General features: G+C 35.9%; 1 protein-coding gene across 1 annotated transcript in view; it reads right to left on the bottom strand.

Moving 5' to 3' along the window:
* Positions 1–23,959, bottom strand: part of PSMD1 (proteasome 26S subunit, non-ATPase 1) — an 81,654-nt gene that overhangs the window by 8,555 nt on the left and 49,140 nt on the right. The window contains exons 17-21 of the mRNA XM_086335730.1: positions 18,756–18,870; positions 15,060–15,176; positions 8,395–8,497; positions 2,691–2,860; positions 936–1,028 (exon numbers count right to left, since the gene is read on the bottom strand). Coding sequence (XP_086191856.1) covers positions 936–1,028; positions 2,691–2,860; positions 8,395–8,497; positions 15,060–15,176; positions 18,756–18,870 — 598 coding nt within the window. The remainder of the gene's footprint in view (positions 1–935; positions 1,029–2,690; positions 2,861–8,394; positions 8,498–15,059; positions 15,177–18,755; positions 18,871–23,959) is intronic.

The following is a 23,959-nucleotide window of genomic DNA, read 5'->3' on the forward strand; positions in this document are numbered from 1 at the left end:
TTTTCACTTTCATGCATTGGAGAAGGAAATGGCAACCCACTCCAGTGTTCTTGCATGGAGAATCCCAGGGACAGGAAGCCTGGTGGGCTGCCGTCTATGGGTTGCACAGAGTCGGACACGACTGAAGCGACTTAGCAGCAGCAGCAGCAACCATAACATTTACAGCAAACAATCAACTGGCTAATACGGAATATTCTCTTAAGAGAAAAAGTCATTTTCCTAAACCTGAAGTGTCATAAAGGATAATTTTACTGAGAAAACTACAGGGACAAGCACAGCTCTCAATTTTACCATAGTTTAACTGAATATCTTTATACTCATTGGGAGGACTATAAATCGGTTATATCCATTTTGAAAGGAAATTCAGTTAATACTTATAAAAATGAACAATTTGCATTACTTTTGATCAAGCAATTCCACATCTAAGATCCTAACTTACAGATATACTTGTACAAGTGCACAAATACACAGGTATAAAAACTCTATCCCAGTCTCATCTGTAACAGTGATAAATCAGAAATAACCTTAAATGTCTATCAGATAAGGAACTGGTAAAACAATATACACACGAAGGGCTTGCTCTGCAGCTTTGGAAAAAATGAGATCAATACACATTAAAAGAACCGCTAAAATGAAAGCAGTAAGATGCAGAACAGTATGTAGAAAACATGATTTGTGGTATAAAAAGTATTGACATGTGCAGAAAAAACATTTGGAGGATTCACAAATTATGACTCCTGAAACATGGGACCTGGATGACCAGGAGAGAAAAGGGCTTTCACTCCATCTCTTGTGTAATGCTGGATTTGACCATAAGAAGTATTACTTTAAAAATACCTACTTTAAAACATAACAGTATTTAAAACAAACCCAAGTGAAACACTAAGCAGCTCCTATATAGGTACAAATGGTGCTCAAAGTAACAAAGAACCTACCTTTTCCTTTTCTTTTTCTTTTGGTACTTCCAGAGGGGCAGGATACGCAAATGTTGATGGTTTACAGTTTGATTTATATTGAACTTTCGGCATCTGAAGAAATAAGAGAATTCTTCCCCTTTATTAAAATAATCAAAATCAAGGTTTAAGGATTCTATACTCAAAATAAGCATACAGATGCAAAGGGATGCCAGAAGTTTCAATTCACATTAAATCACACAGCTATTCAATTATGTTACCACACTTCCCTTAAAGGCATCTGTCTTCTTTCACTGAGTTAGTTTTGAGGTGCTTTACAGAACCACTGTGGTTCCTATACTTTCTTGAAGCTCTGTGCCTTTGAACAGGCATCCCTTTCATTTTTCATTTTACCATGCACCCTGCTTCAGAGGGTTAAGTCCCAGTCATGGTGTGAGCATCAGATCAACTGTTACCTTTTTTGTAGTATCATCTGATTATCTAATCTGCACACCTAACTTCCACGTCCCGTCCTTACACTACAGAGTCTAGCATAAGCCTAATGGAAAAGTTGGCTTTGCATTACTTGGTGACCAGGTTTAAAGTTCTCTAGTCTGAAATTTTCTCTTTTACCCAATTTGCATTGATAGGGAATGGTAATAAGCACGACATTTACTAGGACAAGCAACCTTGTCTTTTCCATCCCACTTTCATTGTAAGGAATGGATATAGAGATCACAAAACTGTGTGCCGGAGGAAGAAGTCCCTAAGATTACACTGTATGTTTAACCACAATGTTAGAGATTGGGAAACCAAAAGATTCTTGCTCTAAGAGAGCAAACTGCTCGATATATATATACAAGTAGTTAATACTGAAACATTTACAAGACAATTAATTGGCTATACAGCTATACTGAAGAAAAAAAAAGTCAATCCAGTGTAACACTCAATCTTTATCTGTCATTTTTTTACCTAAAATTTTTCCACCTTGAAAACTTAAAGAATATTTTAACAACAGTGATGACCAAATGTAAGAGTTATTTAAAGGTCAGAAAGCCTCTGAGAGGATGGAAGACCAAGAAAGTGAATCACTGGGCCAAAGGACTGAGAAAGACACAAGTGAAACCACGACCCCTGCCTCGTTCCACTCCAAAACAGTGTGATGACAGGGAATGCATCACCTTAAGTCTTTGACTTATGTGACTAGTTTCATTCTATCACTGCCCCTGGCTCCTCACCTCCCTGGTCCTGTTTTGTCACTACCAAAGGGACATCTACCTATCTGGTTTTCCCTTAGTAACAATCCTTTCCTCCAGCAAACACTCTAGCATTGCATAACAGTGGAACATACCCCCGTCTCTAACCTTCCTTTCTTAGTAAGGTTTAGTTTAGGTCTCCCTTGCCCAGACGGTTGCAACAGCATTGTAACAAATTTCCACTGATACGAGAATGATGTTTCTAAACTGCAAATCTCACCATGTCATTTATCTGCATGAAATCCTACAAAAGCTCTCACAGACGTTCAATATTAAATAAAATTCATCAATGATTATAAAGCCTTTGCCCCCTCTCACCATTTCTTAACTGATTTACCCAAGGTTACAGTTAGTAAAGAGACTTAATTTTCAAAACTTCCACCAACACACTCCTCTCAGTAAGGTGACTCAGTCTGAGGGGAAAATATTTTATTAATAAGATGCCAACTAATCTTTAAGATTTTCATGAAAATCCTCAGGAGTGGGTGGCGAACAGGATATAGTAAAGATATTCTATAAAACTGAGCTCTTGCAAACATACCTTTAAGTCTTTGTTCAGGCCAATGACACAGGTAGGGGTATAAGCCAATGACAGGAAGTGTGAAAGAGGAAACCAGAACCAGAACTGGGTAAAGACAAGGACGCCAACCACAGAAGGCATATGGGTGTGTCCAGTTCTGGACTGCAAGGAGATCGTGACATTATGTCCACCTGCAGAAAAGGACAGAAATCATGAACATGAATCTAGCAGAGCAAACTACAATTTCTAAGTACTGCACTAGAAAAGAATTTGGTGATTAGTTTGAGAGTATAGTTCATAAAATCTAATATGAAGTCACTGGAATTAGCCAGTGATCTATCAAGGGTCTCCAAAAGGAAATGTTGGACTCAGGGTAATCGAAAACTTCTTTACACACACACACACACATACATACACACAAACATACACTAGGCATTTTTAAAAAACTAAGCCTGAAGGAATCAGAACTTGTACGTTAAATTAAATATTAATCTATATTGTACACTGGCTTTTAATGTACAAACTAAAAGTAAAATTTTAGTACATGTCATACAACAGCATAAGACAAGAGGTAGATACTGTTTGCTTCTTTTTGTCTTTCTGCTTTAGTATTGTCTGAACGCAGGTAGCACCAAGATTAACTAGGCTTGTGATCTTATACAAATCATTTTACCTCTAAAAGGTTTTTTTTGCCCCATTGGCAAAATGAGAGTTTGAATCTGACCATCTGCACTAGAGCACTACCATGAAAGAAGAAAAATTTTAATATCGAATCCTTGATTTGATTTAAAAAATTTTTGGAGGAAGCATAATATATAAAACAAATCAGAGCTAATTCTATTAAATTAGAAGAGATTTTGGGCTTGAACCTGACCTATTAATCTACCAGCTGCCATGTCTCCTAGACTATCCCCTGAGGGAGTATAGAGAAATACAGTTTGAAAGCCAGTAAAGAAAGAACTAAGGTCCAAGTGTCAGTTAGCTACATCTTTACAGGCCCTCATAAGGCTGAGATTCTAGGATGCTCTGGAGGTTGCAAACATGAATGTCTTTAGGACAGGTCAGGTAAACAAATGAGAAAGCAGTACGGTTGAAGCAAACGGAAAAGTTCGTATCATATTTAAAGAGGACATGTTACTCGGGGTGTAGGTCCATGGTCATCATGTAATTTTGTTTTTAAAAGTGCACTTGAATCTGGATTTCTGACAAGCATTTGCAGATTTTGCTAGGCAGGCAAAAACACGTGTTTAAGGCAGATATGGCCCACGGGCTACTGTGTTGCTGCCTCTGGTCTACAGTCACAGTGTTAGTGTTGGACCCCAGAACTCAAGATGTGAACTTTGTACTTCATATAATGCAGCCTATGAAAACAGGGCTTGTTTGCGCCTAGTCAACATCCTAATCTGAATTCCAATTGTGGATCTCCATTGTTTGATTCCACTTCATCTCAGTATCTCACAGATGTCTTCACATTTTGCTTGGAATCAGGAAGTGAATACAAACTTAAACCAAAAAGCATTTTAATTTTTTGTAAGAATCAGGGTTCTACTGTTCAACCAAATAACCTAGATTTTTTCGTTACTCCTTTACAGATATTTCATTTACAATTTTACCTAGAAAAAATCAGGTATACTTTAAATGTATTTTTCCAACAGGAATGAGTTCTACTTTTACTGTTGGCTTATATTCCTCCCCATTCTGACCTCACATTCACAGAATGCTTACTACGGATTGAGAATTCTGAACAAAATGCTGAAAAAGATTCCAAGCAGCTCCAATCTAGTGAAGATGGATAATTTGATAATTAAAATAAGGCATAAAAGTATTATGACAGACATAAAGCTAGGCCCACCTAACCCATGGCAGAGGCTGAAGAGGGTAGAAGGGAAGGAAAGGCTTCCTAGAGAATGTGATATTTGACCTGTTTTGAAGCTGAATTTCCTTTTATTTCAATGAAATCTATCTTCTTCAGACTTAGAAACTAAACCTGCCTTTTGTTCTAACAGTGTGAGATTAATATAAAACAAGGGAAAGTTTATTTTACTGATAGTATTTGCACAGTTTTATAAACTTCAACTATAAACTTTCTTAATCTCCAGCTTTTCTCCATGAAGAGACTAAATCATTGAATGAGTTCTCATAAACTTCAACTTCACTCATTTCTTTGAAGTTTCCCTCTCCAGATTTTCTCTATTACCATTAACTTCTGAGACAAATCACAGTACTAAAATTTTTTCTAAAGCAAAGTGAAAAAGGGAAAGGAAATAATTTTATGCTCCTAATAGTGAACATGGCACTACAGAACTTTTAATAACACTAAAAAGAAATGGAAAGAAGCACCAAAATTTAATTGGCTCATCACAGATCAAAGCGACACAAAAAAAGTGGCAGAAGGAGAGAGGGGTTCAAAGAGGAAGGAGGGGAAAACACAGAGAGGACTTCTAGTAGAGATGGCAGAATAAAGCTAAAATAAAGAATTGTTCTCTCCCCAATTCCTTAACAAATGACTCTGATTTAGTAAAAATCCAATGAATGAATGAGTAAAGGGTTGAAATGTAAAATCATAAAATTCAAAACAAAGCAGCTAAAAGAAAAAATAAAAGATTATGGAGTGGTAAAACGTTACTTCTAAATCCTATTTAAAAACCAATTACCAAAAATAGTCAATCTGAAAAGGCTATACACTGTATGATTCCAACTGTATAACATTCTGGAAAAGGAAACACTAAAGCTAAGAGATAGCAAAAAAGATTAGTGGCTGCTAGGGGACTGGAGATAGGAGGGAGGGAGGGATGAAAAGGTAGAGCACAGAGGATTTTTAAGGCAGTACAACTATTCTGTATCATACTGTAAAGGTGGATACATATCATTACGCATCTATCAAAACCCACAGAGTGAACCTGAATGTATACTAGAGACTGACAAAATCCAGTCAGTTAAGTGTCAAGTCTTAGTATAGATACCCTGGAAAAAGCAGCAGCAAAAAAGAAATGGTGGTAAGCAAGAATTCATTTAAACATGAATCTAAGACTAAACTGAGAACTATAATTTCACAAGAGAATGTATTTGTTATGAGCCATGACAACGAATCACAAGCTGGAATCAAGACTGCTGGGAGAAATATCAACAGCCTCAGATATGCAGATGATGCCACTTAAATGGCACAAAGTGAAGAGGAACTAAAGAGCCTTTTGATGAAGGAAAAAGCTGGCTTAAAACTCAATATTCAAAAAAACTAAGATCGTGGCATCAGATTCTATCACTTCATGGCAAATAGATGTGGAAAATGTCAAGAGTGTCAGATTCCATTTTCTTGGGTTCCAAAATCAGTGCGGATGGTGACTGCAACCACAAAATTAAGAGATGCTTGCTCCTTGGAAGAATAGCTATGACAAACCTAGACAGTGTATTAAAAAGCAGAGACAACACTTTGTTATCAAAGGTCCATATAGTCAAAGCAACAGTTTTTTCAGTAGTCATGTACGGATGTGAGAGTTGGACCATAAAGAAGGCTGTGAAGAGTGTGAAGTGAAAATCACTCAGAGAATTGTGTCCAATTCTTTGCAATCAAATGGACTGTAGCCTGCCAGGCTTCTCTGTCCATGGAATCCTCTAGGGAAGAATACTGGAGTGGGTAGGCGTTCCCTTCTCCAGGGGATTTTCCCAACGCCAGGGTCTCCTGCACTGTAGGTGGATTCTTTAACAGCAGAGATACCAGGGAAGCCAAAAGAAGGCTGCATGCTGACGAACTGATGCTTTTGAACTGTGGTGCTGGAGAAAACTCTTGAGAGTCCCTTAGACAGCAAGGTGATCAAACCAGCCAATCCTAAAGGAAATCAACCTTGAATATTTACTGTAAGGACTGATGCTGAAGTTGAAATCCCAGTACTTTGGCCACCTGATGCAAAGAGCTGACTCACTGGAAAAGACTCTGATGTTGGGAAAGATTGAGGGCAACAGAAGGGGATGACAGAGGATGGATGGATGGATGGCATTACTAACTCAATGGACATGAGTTTGAGCAAACTCTGGGAGACAGTGAAGGACAGGGAAGCCTGTCGTGCTGCAGTTCATGGGGTAATAAAGAGTTGGACATGACTTAATCACTGAACAACAACAATGACAATGTAAGTATAACATAAAAACCTTGAAAGGTGGCAAAGAATGAGAAGGAAGAAACTATGGCATGTCAATGTCTGTAATGTTTATAACCACAGGAAAAAGAGAATCAATATTGTCAAGAACTGAAATGGTTTACTTCATCTGAAGTATCCATAGAATATTTTTCTTATTTATATACAGCTGCAATAAACCTATTTTTAAATTGAAAAGAGAAAAATATAAACTGTACCTTAAACACTAAAAATTTAAGCAGAAAACTCTCAACTTCTTGGAAAATTAAAACAAAACAAATGCCATTAGACAAATGGATTAAAAGAGAAGAGTATTTGCCTTAGAAACTTAGAAAACTGCGCTAACATTACAAAAAAAAACAAGAGAGAGAGAGAGAAAAGCAAATAAGAGTCAAGCCAAAATAATCTAGGGGGCAGAAAGACTAACAGTAGCATATAAACAAATATGAAGAGAAATCTAATAAACTTAATCAAGAAAAAGGTAAAACAATCAAATTAGAAAGGAGACAGATTTTTTAAAAAGCCTCATCTATAAGGGAGATTACCTAAAATTATAAAATAAGGACACTGAAAATCTTGCTATGACTAAAAAATACTCCAAGTGGAAAATATGAAGAGGTTAACCAAAAAAACCTAAGGTATCAAAACATTCAGCTTCTTTTCCTGATCTCATTCACTAGAAATATAAACACATTTCTAGTTGACCAACAAAACAGTGGTAATAAATATGGTTAACAGTTATTAGAAGAAATTAAGATAACTAATAAGTTTGAGAGCTCACCTAATAATAGAATTACTATGAAAACCTTGAGATACTATTTTTTACCTTCCAAATCAGCAAAGATTAATAAAAAAGATTATACAATTTTTTATTTTTATGTATAATTCATATATTATATACATGCCTAGGGTACAGTTAGAGAAAGAATCTCACTGAGTGAAATATCACCAATAATAACAAACAGTTAAAGAGTATGCTGCTAAATAAACCCAAAATCCAAGGTCCTAAAACACACCATTCTATCTTGAAAAATCAGCCCATTTCTTTGAAACAAACCATAGCGTAGTAATGACGAATGTGAATTCAGGAGCCGGTACAATGTGCTATGCATATGAGGCAAATATTGCATGTACCTCACTTTAGGATGATTTGGCTGCTAGAATTTATCTAAAATTTATTTTCCTCAAAAAATTTCCAATGTCAACTTGTTTAAAACTGATACATACTACGAAAATCAAAGGAAAAAAATCAGCCAACACTCATCAAACACTTTACTAAGGTACTGGGATGGTTTTAATTGCTTTACATGTATTTTTAATCCTCCCAACACTATGAGGTAGACTCTACAAGACAAGAAAACAGACATAAAGAGGGGAACTATAGCTAGGACTGTAAAGTAACTGGGATTCAAACCCTGACAGTTTGCAGCCTTAACTGTACTAAATTATTTCTATGAACTGCAGATTCCAAATTTTTTCCAGAAATAATTTGTCTCAGACTCAATTTCTACTTTGTCATATAGTCAGAAAAGATATTTCATTAGATTTAGTTTAAAGAGATAAATAAATGTGGAAGATTTAAAAACATTTACCTGCGTCCAGTATGCCCTGGGCCAGAATAGCGCCAAACTTGGCCATGACATCATCATGTTTATCATTGATGACTTTGGAATACAGCTGTCTGAACTGATTCACCTGAAGGAACAAGAAAAAGAATTACAGCCTAATTCTATTCCCTTGCTGTGTGATTTTAGAGCAGGGAACAGACTGCACAAGTGGTAACGAAACCTCAATTCTGATTCACAACATGCAAAGAGAGGGGGGTCTGGACCAGATTTGACGGCAGACCTGTCCCATGGTTGAAGCACAGATGTCACGACTTTTCTGGTATCAGAGCACCAGTTCTGTTTTCAATCCTCATTCCACAGTGGATGATTCAGACTCGGGGGAATGCTGAATGCGATTTTGTACTGCACCACTGTTAGTCAGCAGGCTGAAACTGTGTGAGTGAACACAGGCTTTCGCTGCACTGTGCATTAGGGCTATTCTGCTCACCATCTACCTACAGGGCTCCTATGGGGCACAGTCCTTCCATTCTACCCTAAAACAAACTACTCTTCACTGCAGCTGCATGAGTATGTTTTGGATTTATATTCACACATACAATACAGATTTTCATTATGCACACACATTAACTTTTTGAGGAGTAATAATTACTCTTACCAAAAGAACACACCAAAAAGGAACACACATGCTGACACATTTCGGGAGGGATTATGGGTAATTTCTATTTGCTTCTTTATTATTTTCTGTACTTTCTAAAATTAACATATATTAACTTTTATAACTAGAAAAGAGGATTTATAAAATATATGCTCTTGTTAAAAGTACCTATGATTTTTGTGTGACAATAAAGGAAATATTTTATGTTTCTTCCATGTCTTACACTTTTCTTTTCCCACCAAGCACTTTTCAAATGGTAGGTACTGAGAAAGAAACCTGCTTGTTCAAGAAGGAATGATTATGGAGTTCCCCAAATCTGCCAAAAGCGGAAAACACCGAATTTGAGTTTCCTAACATAATGATTTTATCTACACTACATATTCTTTCAGAATCTCTTCTCCCTTCCATTATCTTGGTCTGGGAGGCCACACTGCGCTATAATACAGAGTAATACAGGATCAGACGACACTGGCTTGTAAATACCTCTGCTCTAATAAGCTGTTTGGGTAAGTTCTTGATACTGATCTTTTCTTTTTTTTTTTTGATACTGATCTTTTCTGAGTCTCAGTTTCTTCATGTCTACAGGGATTGTAACACCTACATGGCTGTTTTAAGGATCATATGAGGTAATATATACATAAAGCAATGTGTAAAAGGCATTGTATAGTTCAATAAGCACGGCTGTCTTACTACACCAGAGAAGAATCCCACCGGTCCTCCGTGACTATTACCTCTAACAAAACAATACTTCTTAAAATGGTGCTCACTCTTATTCATAGGCAGCAACAGAATGTGATGGGGAAAACAATGAGCTAACTGTGCCACTACCCAGCTTATGACCATTAACAAGCCACTTCTCTACATCTTACTTTCTCTAACTATAAAACCCTGCATGATGAGATCATCACCAAATTTCCTTCCAGCTTTAAAAATCCTAAGGTTTGATGCCTTTACTCTAGTTCAACAGGTCAAATTCCTTTGATTCTGAACTTATTTTAGAAGAACACTTACATTACCTTATATAGGATGGAAATTTTATGTGCTAACAGTTTATGAAATGGTTCATGAACTTATAAAAAGAAACACTGGACAAAGCACTGTATGTACATTATAAGGAAAAATTTAAATATAAAATCACACCCAAAATAAGAAGGCAACATCTGAAAGATGGAATTAAAAAAAAAATCAATACAAATACATAATAGGTTTATCCAATTAACATTAAGTAGACTAGTACTTAAAAAGCCAGTTTTTGTTCATCAATTAAAAATTTTTCTATTTTATTATTTATGCAGCAGTGACTTCATTTTCATTATTACAATTCTTCATAAAGAATTTCATGGCTAAGGATCATGATTTTCTGACTCAACTTCATCAGTATGAATAATATGGCCCCTACAGAAAACAAATTAGAATTTGTAGAAGAAAGTCATATTAACTTTCCATTTTATATCATGATAATCTCAAAGAAAAGATAAATTTCAGACAATGCTGTGATCCATGCTTTCTGCTGTGCTTGATTAAAGTCTGCTGCTACTGCTAAGTAGCGTCAGTCGTGTCCGACTCTGTGCGACCCCATGGACTGTAGCCTACCAGGCTCCCCCATCCCTGGGATTCTCCAGGCAAGAACACTGGAGTGGGTTGCCATTTCCTTCTCCAATGCATGAAAGTGAAAAGTGAAAGTGAAGTCACTCAGTCGTGTCCGACTCTTAGCGACCCCATGGACTGCAGCCTACCAGGCTCCTCCATCCATGGGATTCTCCAGGCAAGAGTACTGGAGTGGGGTGCCATTGCCTTCTCCGTGATTAAAGTCTACCCTCTCCAAATTCCTACATTTTAAATAATCGTCATGTTTTTATTTCTACACACCTTATACTGTTGCGGGGAAAAAAAATAACCCATGCTTGTATGCCACAGATAAAAATAAAGGTAGTGGGGAGAAGGGAATAAAATTCCATTAAGTCTTTTCTGTTGTTACTTATCACCTAGGTATGTCTCTTCCTCTGTCTCTCTTTTTTCCTTCAGTTTTCCAGGATATAGAAATGAAACTGTACATCAGAGATCAATTTCAGAGGGTTTTTCTTGCCCCCTTTTATCTTTTTATAATAATACATTAGCTCTTATGACTTCAACTAGGGCTCTTAATTCCTTCCACAAAATCCTTGAGGCCAAATGAATTTTGGAATTCAGAATTCACAGTTAACAGGTGCATACACCATTAACTATGCAATAACCTCAGTGGAGTATGGGGATAGTATCCCATAATTAACCAAATTAATATTTCTGAAGCAGCAAAATGACTGAATATTTTACTAAATGGGATAAAGGCTATAAACATGTTCATACAAGGTTAGATTTTACAGCCAAATGAGAGTTTAAAAACAAATAAAATTCTTAGTTTTTAGAGTTTTCTGGAATTGGAATTGCAGATAAAGGGCTCTGGACTTACATAATTTATCTGGACTGGCTCCTATTTTTTTCTTTAGTTCTGATTATTTCCCTATGTTCTCATCTTATCTCCAAATGACTTGCTATAATCTCAAACTTAATGTGACTAAAGTGAAAATTATCTTTCTTCTTTTTCAAGATATTCCTGGCAGTGCTATTATAATTTCCTCCTATCAACATAACAAATCATGTTTCTAGCTTCCTCCTCAATTTTATTAGCATAATTTTGTTCACGTTAGTTGCCTGTGTCTTATCTTTATATTACCACCAACACCTGTAGTGTCTAAATCCCCTCTTACTTAAGGCAACAGTATGTAATATAGATTTCTATTTACAAATGTGTTATACTATAAAATGAACCTTATAAAAGTTGATGCTGATTTATTTTAGAACTGCAAAAGCTTATCAAACTTGGCCAAATATGATCCTACTTCCAAATGGGGTACCTGTCAGTGGTAGGAGAAGCTTCCTTGTAGCAGGTCTTAGGCTTGATGATATTGGGCAAGGATGAGCACTAGGTCCTATTCTTATACTTCAATATTTTTATCTGATGCTATGTATGTTACTTGCTATATACATGTTCAAGTAACTGCTGACAGTGGAGTTCATTTAATAAGAAAAACAGAAGTAGATTCTTCATAAAGAGTTTGGTTTTGGAGACAAAATAACTCTCAAGATCTATAAAAGAACATTATTCTAGTTAAATGGTTCTGATCCTCTGGTATAACAGCTTTTTAAATTGGGTCTGTAATCACCCAAAAGGGTATACAGGTTCTTAGGCCTATGTTTGTGAGAGTAAGAAACCGGCAGAAGAAAAGCAAAGATGTACTGGAGTTAGTTCAACTAAGACCACAATATGTAGAGCTTAGTGAGCTTAAAGACAGCATTCTATAAAAGGATGTGATATAGATCACGATTACATAAAAAACATTTCCTTTGGAAATTTCCATTGAGAATCTCACAAAATGTCTCAGAAATATCTCTTCTGGATTCCTTTAAGGAAAGGGTTATAGTCTTGATTAAATTAACATGCAACTTTTGATTTCAAGGCATTTTCACTTTATTTCATGGACTGGTTGTAACCTTGTGACTAGGACCCTGTAGCCTGGAGAACTTCTCTTCAAGCTTGTTAACAGTTGTTTCTTTTCAGCAATAACACATACCACCCTGAAAGAATATCTTTTTTTTTTTTTTTTTGCCTCACTGTGAAGCTTGCAGGATCTTAGTTCCCTGACCAGTTTCTCTGCAGTGGAAGTGTGGAGTCCTAATCACTGGATCACCAGGGAATTCCCAATCAATGTTGTCTTCTTAGCAATTATCAGATAAAAGAGAGATGATATGAACTATAGTCTACAAAGCTCTTGATCATATGCTTCAGAGCAGAAAACAACAAAATAGAACTTAAACTCTAAGGATTTATGAAACTTTAAGGATTTATGAACTGAGTAACAATTTCACTGTAAGGGGTAGTGTTTCCAGAAAGAACATTTGTTGTATAAAGTTTTGCTTTTTTGTCCTTGGGGTACACATTTAACTTTCCCCCATGCAATTTATATTAATGGCATAGGCTACCAGGTATAACTACATTTCAACATTCTGAATCAATACCAAAGATTCTGATACAATGTGAAGATGGAATTGTGTTCCACATATTCACATCAGCTAAGACTTGGTTCAACAAATGTTTAAGAATGATTACAAAATAATAATTATTCTAATTGTTGCATTCTTTTTAACTTTTTCTAAATATGCAAAAGTGTTACTTATTAGTACTTGGCCATTGTTGGTACACAGTTTATGGTTATAAAATCAAATCAATGAAATTCTACAGCAGAGGATGGGAAGATGGTAAAACATTTGTCATGTTCATAATACATAAACATGAAAGTAACAGACCAAAGTGAATAAATATCAGGGTATATTTCTGTTAGGGGAGATGCATTCCATGACCAAACTTCCTTCTTTAATGACATTACTCAGTTGGATAACTTCTAGCTAACAAAGATCAACAGATGATCAAAAGCAGACATAAAAGATGCAAAAACTACTCATATTACAACTGCTGTATTTAAAAACACAACCCAAAAAGAAACATGGTCTGTTTGAAAAGATGTTCTAGAGTAATATATTATTAAAACAGGATGCAAAGTTTGATTCTATTTCTGCAATAATCCAGTTTTTAGAAGTCTTAGAAGTGATTTTGAAAGAGTAGAACTGGATTAAAAAAAAACCCAAAAAACAGCAACAAAAATGATAGCAACTGCTCAGAAACTGAAATTTATTAAACAAAGTTTCACAGAATAATCAATGAATTCTAAAATTATTTTTCTCCTTCACCCTCCCTTGCCCCCTTCCCAGTCTATCTACTTTGATGAAAATAAATCTACCTGATGAGCAAAAAGACAGTATACCAATGGCATTTTCTGTTGTCAATCTCTTTCACTGCTTCTCATACAGAAGCAGAAATAATACAAGCTTGTTAAATGCTCTAAGTTTAAATTAAGAATGAAAAGATCTGAAATTACTGCATAAACTATATACATCTATTACATTATGTCAAACATGGTAATTTTAGTATATGTAAATACGATCTATACATCATCTGTTTCTCAACAAAATGAGAAGTTCTGGCTGAGCTGCAAAGATACATTAGACACAAAAGTCTGAAATAAGGTCTGAGAGGAGAGCCCGTGAGATTTTAAAATAGATACCTTGACATCTGTTATGGAGTCACCCACATGGTCTATGTGAGGACTAGATGATAGGATATGTGAAAAGGACTTGAATGGGGAAAGCTGGGCTTTAAATCAGTCCTCCTAACTCCAAGCCTAGAAATGGGCTTCAGAGAGACTACGCCGTGGGCTTAATATAATCAGCGGTCACTGTGCACTGACATCTGACACATGAAGTGAGAGGCATTTGCTATTGACTGAGGCACAAGCAATGCAAGAGGGAGGGAGAAGAAAAGGAAGGAGGGAGAGAGAGGAAGAGGCAAGCAAAGCTGCAATGAAAATCTATTACAATCTGACCTGCAGGAGGGCAAAATATGTAAGAGTTGTGGATAAAGTAAGTCAGTCTTCCTGGAGCCACTTGAAACCCCGCCCAAGGGGTCTCCAATGAAGGCAACGACATTGCTACAGAGAATCTGGATGAGCTCTTTTCTTAACTGAGACTGTATATACTATATAAAGTGACTGCAGAACTTTTTATTGCCTCAGAGGATGAATCAAAAAAGTCATGGACCACTGAGTTTGTATCATGTATTAGAGGAACAGGTCATCCCACTGAACAAACTTTAAAAGGACAGCAGAAGGCAGAAATTAAAGTTGATTTTTATGATTTTGCCAACCTATGAGTTCCAATTTTTCAAGTATGGCTATGCAGCTGAATTAACAAAGTGACCATTAATTTATAAAAAATGCATTCAAAGAATATTATATACTTAAAGCTTTCCCATTCTCCTACTTCTTTACTTCCTATGCATTGTGTTCACAATAGCTGAGGTAAAAATGTACTCAAGAGAAGATAATCTACTAAAGAAAAGTCTGAACTAGTTCTCTCCTAGAGAATATTTTTGTCCGCTCACCTTTGGACAAGTGATTTCAGTCTGCTGGATCATGATGAGAGCCGAAGCTATGAGAGCTCCTTGCCTCACATAGTTCACAGGGTCATTTGTCATTGGTTCCAGCAAATTAATTGCTTCCTGAAAGCATAAAAAAAAACTTTTAATAAAGTTCATGTGGCTAAATTTTCAAATTAGTTACTGTCTTTCTAACACAATATTTCCATCTAACATTGTATTCACAAGTTAATTTAAGACTATTTGGATGTAATGGTCAGAACTGAGCATGCTTTAAGTTTCAATATAACTGATGGTAAGTGAAAAGGAAGCTTAGAGAACAGGAGTGCCCCTGTTTTCAGGTAAAAGAGGTCAGGAAGAAAGTAAGAAAAAATGAGATTAATGTTTGATAAACAATATTATTTTCCAGGTGCAGTGGAAGATATTTTATATATTTATTACATATTCAGGATGAAGAGGGTATATTCATCCAAAATGTATAAAATACCTTCCACTAAAACAACAAGAGCAATAGAAAACAATCTTTATAAACAAAGAAACAGAAAGGTGAATTGCCAAAAATCACCTAAGTGTAGCAAACTCAGGCCAGTCTGACTCTGTATCCAACTTCTTTCAAATACTAGAGAAAGATAATATCTTAAGATGATTTTACAAAACCTAATTTAAAAAATTAATCAAATCTAAATCGAAACAAACAAAAAACAAACAGAACTCTGAAAACAAGATTTTACTTGCTAGTAGAATGGCAACACAAATTAAATCAAACAGGATTAGAACTGATTCCATGGTTACACTTTGAAAGACTATATATGGTGGAATTTTCCAAAATGTTTACCAGGATTTCCCCAATATTAAATTATTCAGAATATCAGTTCTACGAAAACAGGATTCCTTGATTAAATAAGTTTGGGAACTCTAGCATACTATATATTAACCCCTCTTGCAGATTCAAAAATGTATCTAGCACATCAAGGGCTCCAGGAACGTATATATCATAACAAAAGGTTTAAGAAACCTAATTAAAGGAACCGCTAGTAAACAGACTCATAGATTTAGAGAACAAACTTATGTTTGCCAGGGGAGAAGGGTGGGGAAAGGGATAGTTAGGGAGTTTGAAATTGACATGCACACACTGCATATTTAAAATGAATAACTAACAAGGTCCTACTCCTTAGCACAGGGAACTCTGCTCAATGTTATGTGGCAGCCTGGATGGGAAGGGAGTTTGGGGGAGAATGGATACATGTATATTTGTGGCTGAGTCCCTTTTCTGTCCACCTGAAACTATCACAACATTGTTAACTGGCTGTACTCCAAAATAAAATAAAAATTCAAAAAAAAAAAAAAGAGAAAGAAACCACTAGAGCTTTGTATATTTGACCAGGAACTCTTTTGCTCTATTAAACACTCTGCAGGAGCTTTGTTTAGCACCTCTAACAAGGTCCTTAGGTAAGTATAAATCTGGAAGAATAGAAGAATGAGTTTATATGATTATCAAACTTATTTTAATACAGTATGTAATTTCTCAAATGTCCTTTGTTTCAAAGCCGGGTAAATGAATTGAATCCTTTTTTGGGGGTGGGGAGTAATGATTTCCTTACATGTCAATTTATTTATTAAAAAAAAAATCAAGAGTGATTAACAGATAAACATCACATAAGTACATTCTTTCTCACTTCCCTGTAAAATGTAGTGCTGTTGTTTAGAAGAATAAGTTTTTCAAATATTATTCATATATTGTTAATATTGTTTATGAAGTAGTCATGATAAAAATTTAACAGAATTTCCAACTTATGAGTTAGAAGACACTAACTTGGCCTTTAGAGTATGTGATATAACCTCAAAGACATATTTTAGAATAAACAGAGTGTTTCAGTTTTTCAGAAAGAAAATTAAAGTGCCAAACTTCAGACAGATATTCATAAGTAGATCATATAAACTATCTAGAAATAAAGCAGACTTGTTTAGTAAAAGTAATGAAAAATGTTCATTGAATTAACTTGTCAGATGCTGTGTCTCAAAGAACATTTGCTCCTAGATACCATATTAAGTTCAGAATAATCTGGAAAGAAAAAAAATCTAATTTACATTTAACTTATGAAGTCTGACATAAATGTCTACTAAAGACCCGAGGGAGAAAATACTTTGCAAAACATTCAACTATATTTTTCCTTTATTTATAGAACAGATGTGTCTGGAAAAAAATGAAGGCCAATTTCTATAAACTGTATTTTTACACACAATGACTTTTCTAATAAAACTGAAGATACATTCTCATGTAAGAAATTCTCCTCCAAAAAAATGAAAACATTTAAAAAAACAAAACTGTGAGGGCAGAAACCATGTCCAACTTGCTCCTCATCATATCCTTAAAATGATCTTCCCTCTATCATTCAATTGACAAATGTTTACTGAAACTCTACTATGTGTCAGGTCTGACTTTAGGTTTTAGCAGTGAATATTTGGTTCTCAGGGACCCTACATTTCAGTGGAGAGGAGACAGACAATAAATAAATAGGTCAAAATAAAAAGTAAAAAAAAAAAGACAAAGAAACCACTAGAGCTTTGTATATCCCAGCATTTGTTCATTGTATTTGACCAAGAACTCTTTTGCTCAATTAAGTCATAAAAATATGTCAGGTGATGCTAAGTGCTCTGAAGAAAAATAAAGCAGGGTAAGGAGACAGAATGGGAATACTGGAAGGGCATGTCTCTCTATAAATTTTTATACAATTCTTACCACACAGTGAAAATGCCTATTTTAATTTCTAGCTTCAATAATGTTTTATGTGACTAGGAAAAATTATTTGTATCCAATACTAACCCTCCTTATTAGAGAAAAAGTCAAGGAAGTTAAAATCTAATTTCTGGAATCAATCAATAAACCAAAAATTATGCTTTACTTTAGTTTGGATAAGAAATGATTTCTAAAACATGGCTCCATTCTGATGTAAAGACTCTGGGGATATAACCATTTTCTTGTTCTCTCTTTCACACACAGACACATGCTTGTACGCTATTAAAAGAAAAAGTACACCTTTTGAGGAACTAGGCAAGATGTGTTCATGTGTGCTATGAAAGGCAAAATGTGATGATTATGTCATTGCTGTTGATCACGAATACCTGTTATTAAAACACTGGTGCATTTCTTTATGAATCTCATGAAAAACCGTTTTCGAATCATCAATGTGCCTAGCCCAGCTCTTTCTGTCACTTTTGAGGGCTTAACAAATACCATGTTACCTATTACGTTCTTGAGGAAAAAAACAGACAAACAGCAGTTAGGTATAAGGTTAAAACACACACACGAAAAATCAAACTGAATTGACCATGGTGGTCTCAAGAAGAACTTTGATTTCCACAATACTAATTATGCAAATTAAATATGTGAAATAACAATGTAAAATGGCCAGAGTAGTTCTTCAAAGAGAAAAATATTTTTTTTTCTTTTTAAAGAAATCAACACTTTTCAAAAAATTCAACAGCATTGTTTCTACTAGAGCCACCCATATAATGTGGTTTGTTCTTAAACCGCTTTCAGCAATCCGGCACAGTAAAGTGGGGAAGTTCGGGAAAGCTTAGCTTGCGAGGCAAGTACAGATTATAGCACACTTGTATTTTTACAGCTGTTACATAAACTTTTCTGCTAGGAAAAACAGTCTGGCGCCAGGAAAGAGCTGCCTGCCTGGCTTTGGGCTTTACCTTGTTTCCTGTACCAGCACAGCAGATGCCCAGGGCCATGGCAGCTCCATAACGCACGTGAGGATTGTAACTCTCTGACAACAATGAAACAACGCTAGGGCACTGTTCAGGGGTCCTGATGAGAAACAGAGACATATTTTAAATCAAGATGGAACAACTTTAATCAATTTTGTGAAAGTTATGGGAAACAAGAGAGTTATATTCAACACAGAAGTTGCCGAATTAAAAATCTCCAACAGAATTCTAATATTGATATTAGAAATCTATCATCAACGTTCAGAGACTGTAAGCAAAGACAGGAAAGTATCAGGTGATCCCTCAACCACAGCTCTGCATCCCAGCATCTGTCATTCCTTGTCTCCTCCAGGGTGGGAAACAGTCATGGGTGGAGGGGGTGGGGGCAAACGCCGCTCTGCATCCTCTCATTACTCCTGCTTACTCTGGGTCTTGCTTCAGAAGACAAATGTCACATACAGAGACTCCAACATGATTCCAAATGATTTAAATCTTCCAGTTATTACTCTGATGGAATATTACATTGGTAAATAGGAGTCAGTATGAAAAGAATTGATTTTTGTTTTTTGCCTTCAGCAATTATTTTTGTGTTGATAAGAAAAGAGAAGTTGTTCTTTTCTTATCTTCTTCATATTTGCAGCAAATAGAGAAAAGAGGACAACCCTGACAAATGAAGTATCTGATCTCCTCTCTGAAAGACTATCCTGTTAGGATGGTTACTTGTGAGGGGCAACCTGATGCGTATAATAACTGGAAGAGAGTGTAAGGGGGATTCTGAAAGGCTGGTGCTGATGTTGAACCAGGTCTGGTTACACAGGCTGTTCAGCTGTGAAAATTCACCAAGCTGTAGGCTAATTATGCGCTCGTTTTTAGATGTATATTATACTTCAATAAAAACTTAAAAAAGAGACTATTCATATATTACATTTCAATAGAAAGTTAAAAAAAGTATCTTGTTGTGAATGAAAGCAGTTATTACATACAGACCAATTCAAACCTATAATAATATGCTGAAACTGTCCTCTAGCCTCAAACCCCAATGAATGGTAAATTCAAATTTCCAATGAAGTAGAGCCAAATTTATGAAAACTGTCTATAAAGGTGAATTTGTGGGGAGAGGCAAGACAGGGGTAGAGGATTAAGAGTACAAACTACCATGTATAAAGTAAATAAGCTATGAAGATACACTCTACAACACAGGGGATATAGCCAATATATTATGGTAACTATATATGGAACACAGTCTTTTAAAATTGTGAATCAGTATGTTGTACATCTAAGACTTATACAATATTATACATCAACCATACCTCAAAAAGGTGGGGTGGGGGGGAAGAACTTTGATGAAAGGGAAGGTTGGATTATTTACTAACTTTATTATTTAAAAAAAAAGTAACTCATACCCAAAAGTTCACTCAAAACAATGTAAAAACCAGTTGGATATCAAACCCAGGAAACTGATTATACCTAGGATTCTGACATCCAGATCTCGTCACTGACTTTTCAGAGAGTTGGTGGTACAGAGAACACTCCGCCCACTTTGCCCCTTAGCTGCAGCAAGGACAGGACAGTCCAGGGAAAAGTGACTCACAAAGACTTTATCTGAAACGTATCAAAATCTTATTTTATGACTCTCCCCTTGTTAAAAGTATTATGCTTTAAAAAAAAGTATTAACTATTTCATGAGGTTTAGAAAAAAATTTGCCTGTGAACACAAACACAGACCTTTGTTTGGGAGCTTAATCAGAGAGCTTTACTTAGTTTATTACCGTAATGACTGAGACAGGCTGTGAGGGCTAGAAACTCAAAAAAGCACATAAAAAAATCCTTATATGTCTCTCAGTCTAATAATAATTATTCCAACTCTGACACATTCTTCAGAAAATTTGTTAAGACAAGGAACGACAAACTCATTAATAAATTAGCTTAGACATTCAACTTCTTCAAGAGCAAAATAAAATAATGCAAGAGTGCTAAGTCGCTTCAGTCGTGTCTGACTCTATGCAACCCTATGGACTGTAGCCTGCCAAGTTCCTCTGTCCATGGGATTCTCCAGGCAAGCATATTGGAGTGGGTTGCCATTTCCTTCTCCAGGGGATCTTCTTGACCCAGAGACTGAACCTGTGCCTCTTATGCCTCCTGCACTGGCAGGCGAATACTTTACCACTAGCGCCGCCTGGGAAGCCCCCAAATCATAATATTCTAGGTTTACTTTAATTTTTCGATAGGCAGTTCTCAAAGTACAAATGAATTTTTCCAAGCAATGATCGCAATGCAAACATTCACTGAAAGCAAAACTTCCTTATGTTAATCTTTATCCAAACACATACATACATGCTATTATTATTGTTTAGTTGCTAAGTCATGTCCAACTCTTGTGACCCCATTGACTGTAGCCCACCAGGCTCCTCTGTTCATGGGATTTCTCAGGCAAGAACATTAGAGGGGGTTGCCATTTCCTTCTCCAGGGGATCTTCTAGACCCAGGGATGGAACCTGTGTCTCCTGCATTGGCAGGAGGATTCTTTCCACACAGCCATCAGGGAACCCCACACACACATGCTGGTAAATATACAATTTTTAAAACTAAGCTAATAAATGAATAAATGACAAAATGATATCAATATAGTCAATATTTTGCAACATGTAATGAAATTAATGGATATCAGCATCATTATCAGACTGCTAACATCATGAAAAGAAAAACAACTAGACCTTATGCCTTATGCACACTGCCAGCCTCTCCTTAAATTTAAAAAAAAAAAAAAAAGAGAGAGAGAAAAGAAGAAATGAGTGAAAAACTGACTCTGAATTAGACCAAGTCTTTACATGTATCAATTTATAGGAAATACAGAAGAGCAAAAAACATGTTATATTACACAGAGATGCAATGAGGGTGGGGAGGGCTAGGCAAGATATGGAGGAAGAACCTGAAAATTAGTAGAAAATACACTAACTCTTTAATAACAGTTCATAAGACTTTCATTCAGTTGTTTTAGCTAATTCTGACATTCCTTGAATGTTAGTTTTTCTATGTAAACATTTATCTCTTAAGATAACATCATCAAATAATTTCTGTATCTTGTTTTAATGCCTTTGGATCAGTATAATTAAGTATTTAAATGACTAATCCCTAATCAGAAATAAAAGTTCATCTGTCTCCATGAACATTTCCTGCTCTATTTTTTGGCTAGTTTATAAAAGTTTAGAAAGTGAATATGAGATTTAGAGATTAAAAGAGGGGTGATAGTATACACTTTGAATTTTGTTTTCATCTCAATATAAAAAATATATAAAATATTATCAGAAAAATAACTGAAAAAGAAAACAGTTTCATCTCCAAAAGACAGTGTCCCTTGAGATTCTGGATCCTAAGCTACTGCTATTTGCAGTTTTTAAATTAGTTTTTACTGCAGTTTTTTACCATCAATTTAGTATTTAAAGAATTATCCATCTACTACATGTAAAGTACCATAAGGAAAACAAAACCACACAGACCCTGCCTCAAACCTTATGATTTTAGTCCTATCTTTAATATTTCTTTTTTATCATCTTAGTGTATTTTGAAAAAGTAAAAATTATTATAGTTTTAGATAAGCTTGTGGTATGTTTCCAAACAGATTAATTGCTTTCAGGTGATGCCAAAATGGAATGAAATCTTCTCAAAGAGGTGAGAAGAAAGTAGATTCATAAGATTTATATAAAGAAATTGCTACTTCACTATAAGAAGTGAAAGTGAAAGTCACTCAGTTGTGTCCGACTCTTTGCGACCCCATGGACTATACAGTCCATGGAATTCTCCAGGCCAGAATACTGGAGTGGGTAGCCTTTCCCTTCTCCAGGGGATCTTCCCAACCCAGGAATCAAACCCAGGTCTCCCACATTGGAGGCAGATTTTTTATCAGCTGAGCCACAAGGGAAGCCCAACAATACTGGAGTGGGTAGCCTATCCCTTCTCCATGGGATCTTCCCAACCCAGGAATCAAACCAGGGTCTCCTGCACTGCAGGCAGATTCTTTACCAACTGAGCTATCAGGGAAGCCCGTGATAAGCAACAAAGCTCTTAAAAATCTCAGAGTGCATTTCTGAACCTAGAGTAACATTCAAAAAGTTACAGCATTATCAGCATGTTTCTGAGCCCTGCCCTTTAAATGAGTAAACTAAGAAATGAAAAATTCACTAGAGGGGGCTCAACAGCAGAACAGGCAGAGATAATATCATCTTTCTTAGGTTAATTGAGAATTGAAGTTAGGTTGGCTGAGACAATCCAATCTGAGGAGTAGAAAAAGAAAAGAATGAAGAAATGCGAACACAGCCTAAGAGACCTGTGGGCATCACAAAACATACAAACATATGCATAATAGGAGTCCCAATGGGAGAAGAAAAAGAGAAGGCTGAAAGAATACTTAAAGAAATAACGGACAGAAACATCCCAAATTTTGATGAAAGACTAGAAACTTAACAAACTCCAAGCAGGATAAACTCAGAGAATGGTACACAAAAAAGACAAAGACTACACTCTAGTAGGAGACAGACAATAATAAGTGATAAAGTAAGTAAAAAGCTGAAGCTCTATGAATAACAAAAAAACTAAATCATGGTAAAGGGCCTTGGAAGAGCCAAGAGAATGGGGCATTTTGCACCATTCATTGGTGCAGTCAGGGCACCTTCAGTGATGAAGTGACATTTAAGCTAAGACAAGAAGGCAGTGAAGAAGTGAGCCAAGTAGCTACCCAGAGGAAGAATACAGGTAGTGGAAACAGCTCATGCAAGTGCCCTGTGGCAGAATGACACCCAGCATGTTCGAGGAGGGGCAAAGACACCAACAGTTTGACGGTAGTGAAGAGGGAAGAGCAGATGAAAAGAGGGGCAGGTTATAGGAAACTGGCTTTTACTATGAGTGAAATGAAGGGCTATCAGGATTCTAAGCGAAGGAATGATATGATCTGACTTGTTTAAAAACAGTCATTTTGGCTGCTCTACTGAGACAAGAGGTAAAGGTAGAAAAAAGGCCAATTAAGAGGCTACCTCAGAAATCTGGTTAAGATATAATAACCAGATATAATAAGATATAATAACCAGTGACTTGGAAAAGGTTGTAGTCATGAACATAGAGGGGAAAAGTTTGAAATTTGTCACCTGATGTGAAGAGCCAACTCATTAGAAAAGACTCTGATGCGAGGGCAGTAG

This window comes from Bos grunniens, chromosome 2 (assembly GCF_055505025.1).
Source record: "Bos grunniens cultivar Pamir isolate PY7600 chromosome 2, Bosgru_T2T1.0, whole genome shotgun sequence".
NCBI classification, from domain to species: Eukaryota; Metazoa; Chordata; class Mammalia; order Artiodactyla; family Bovidae; genus Bos; species Bos grunniens.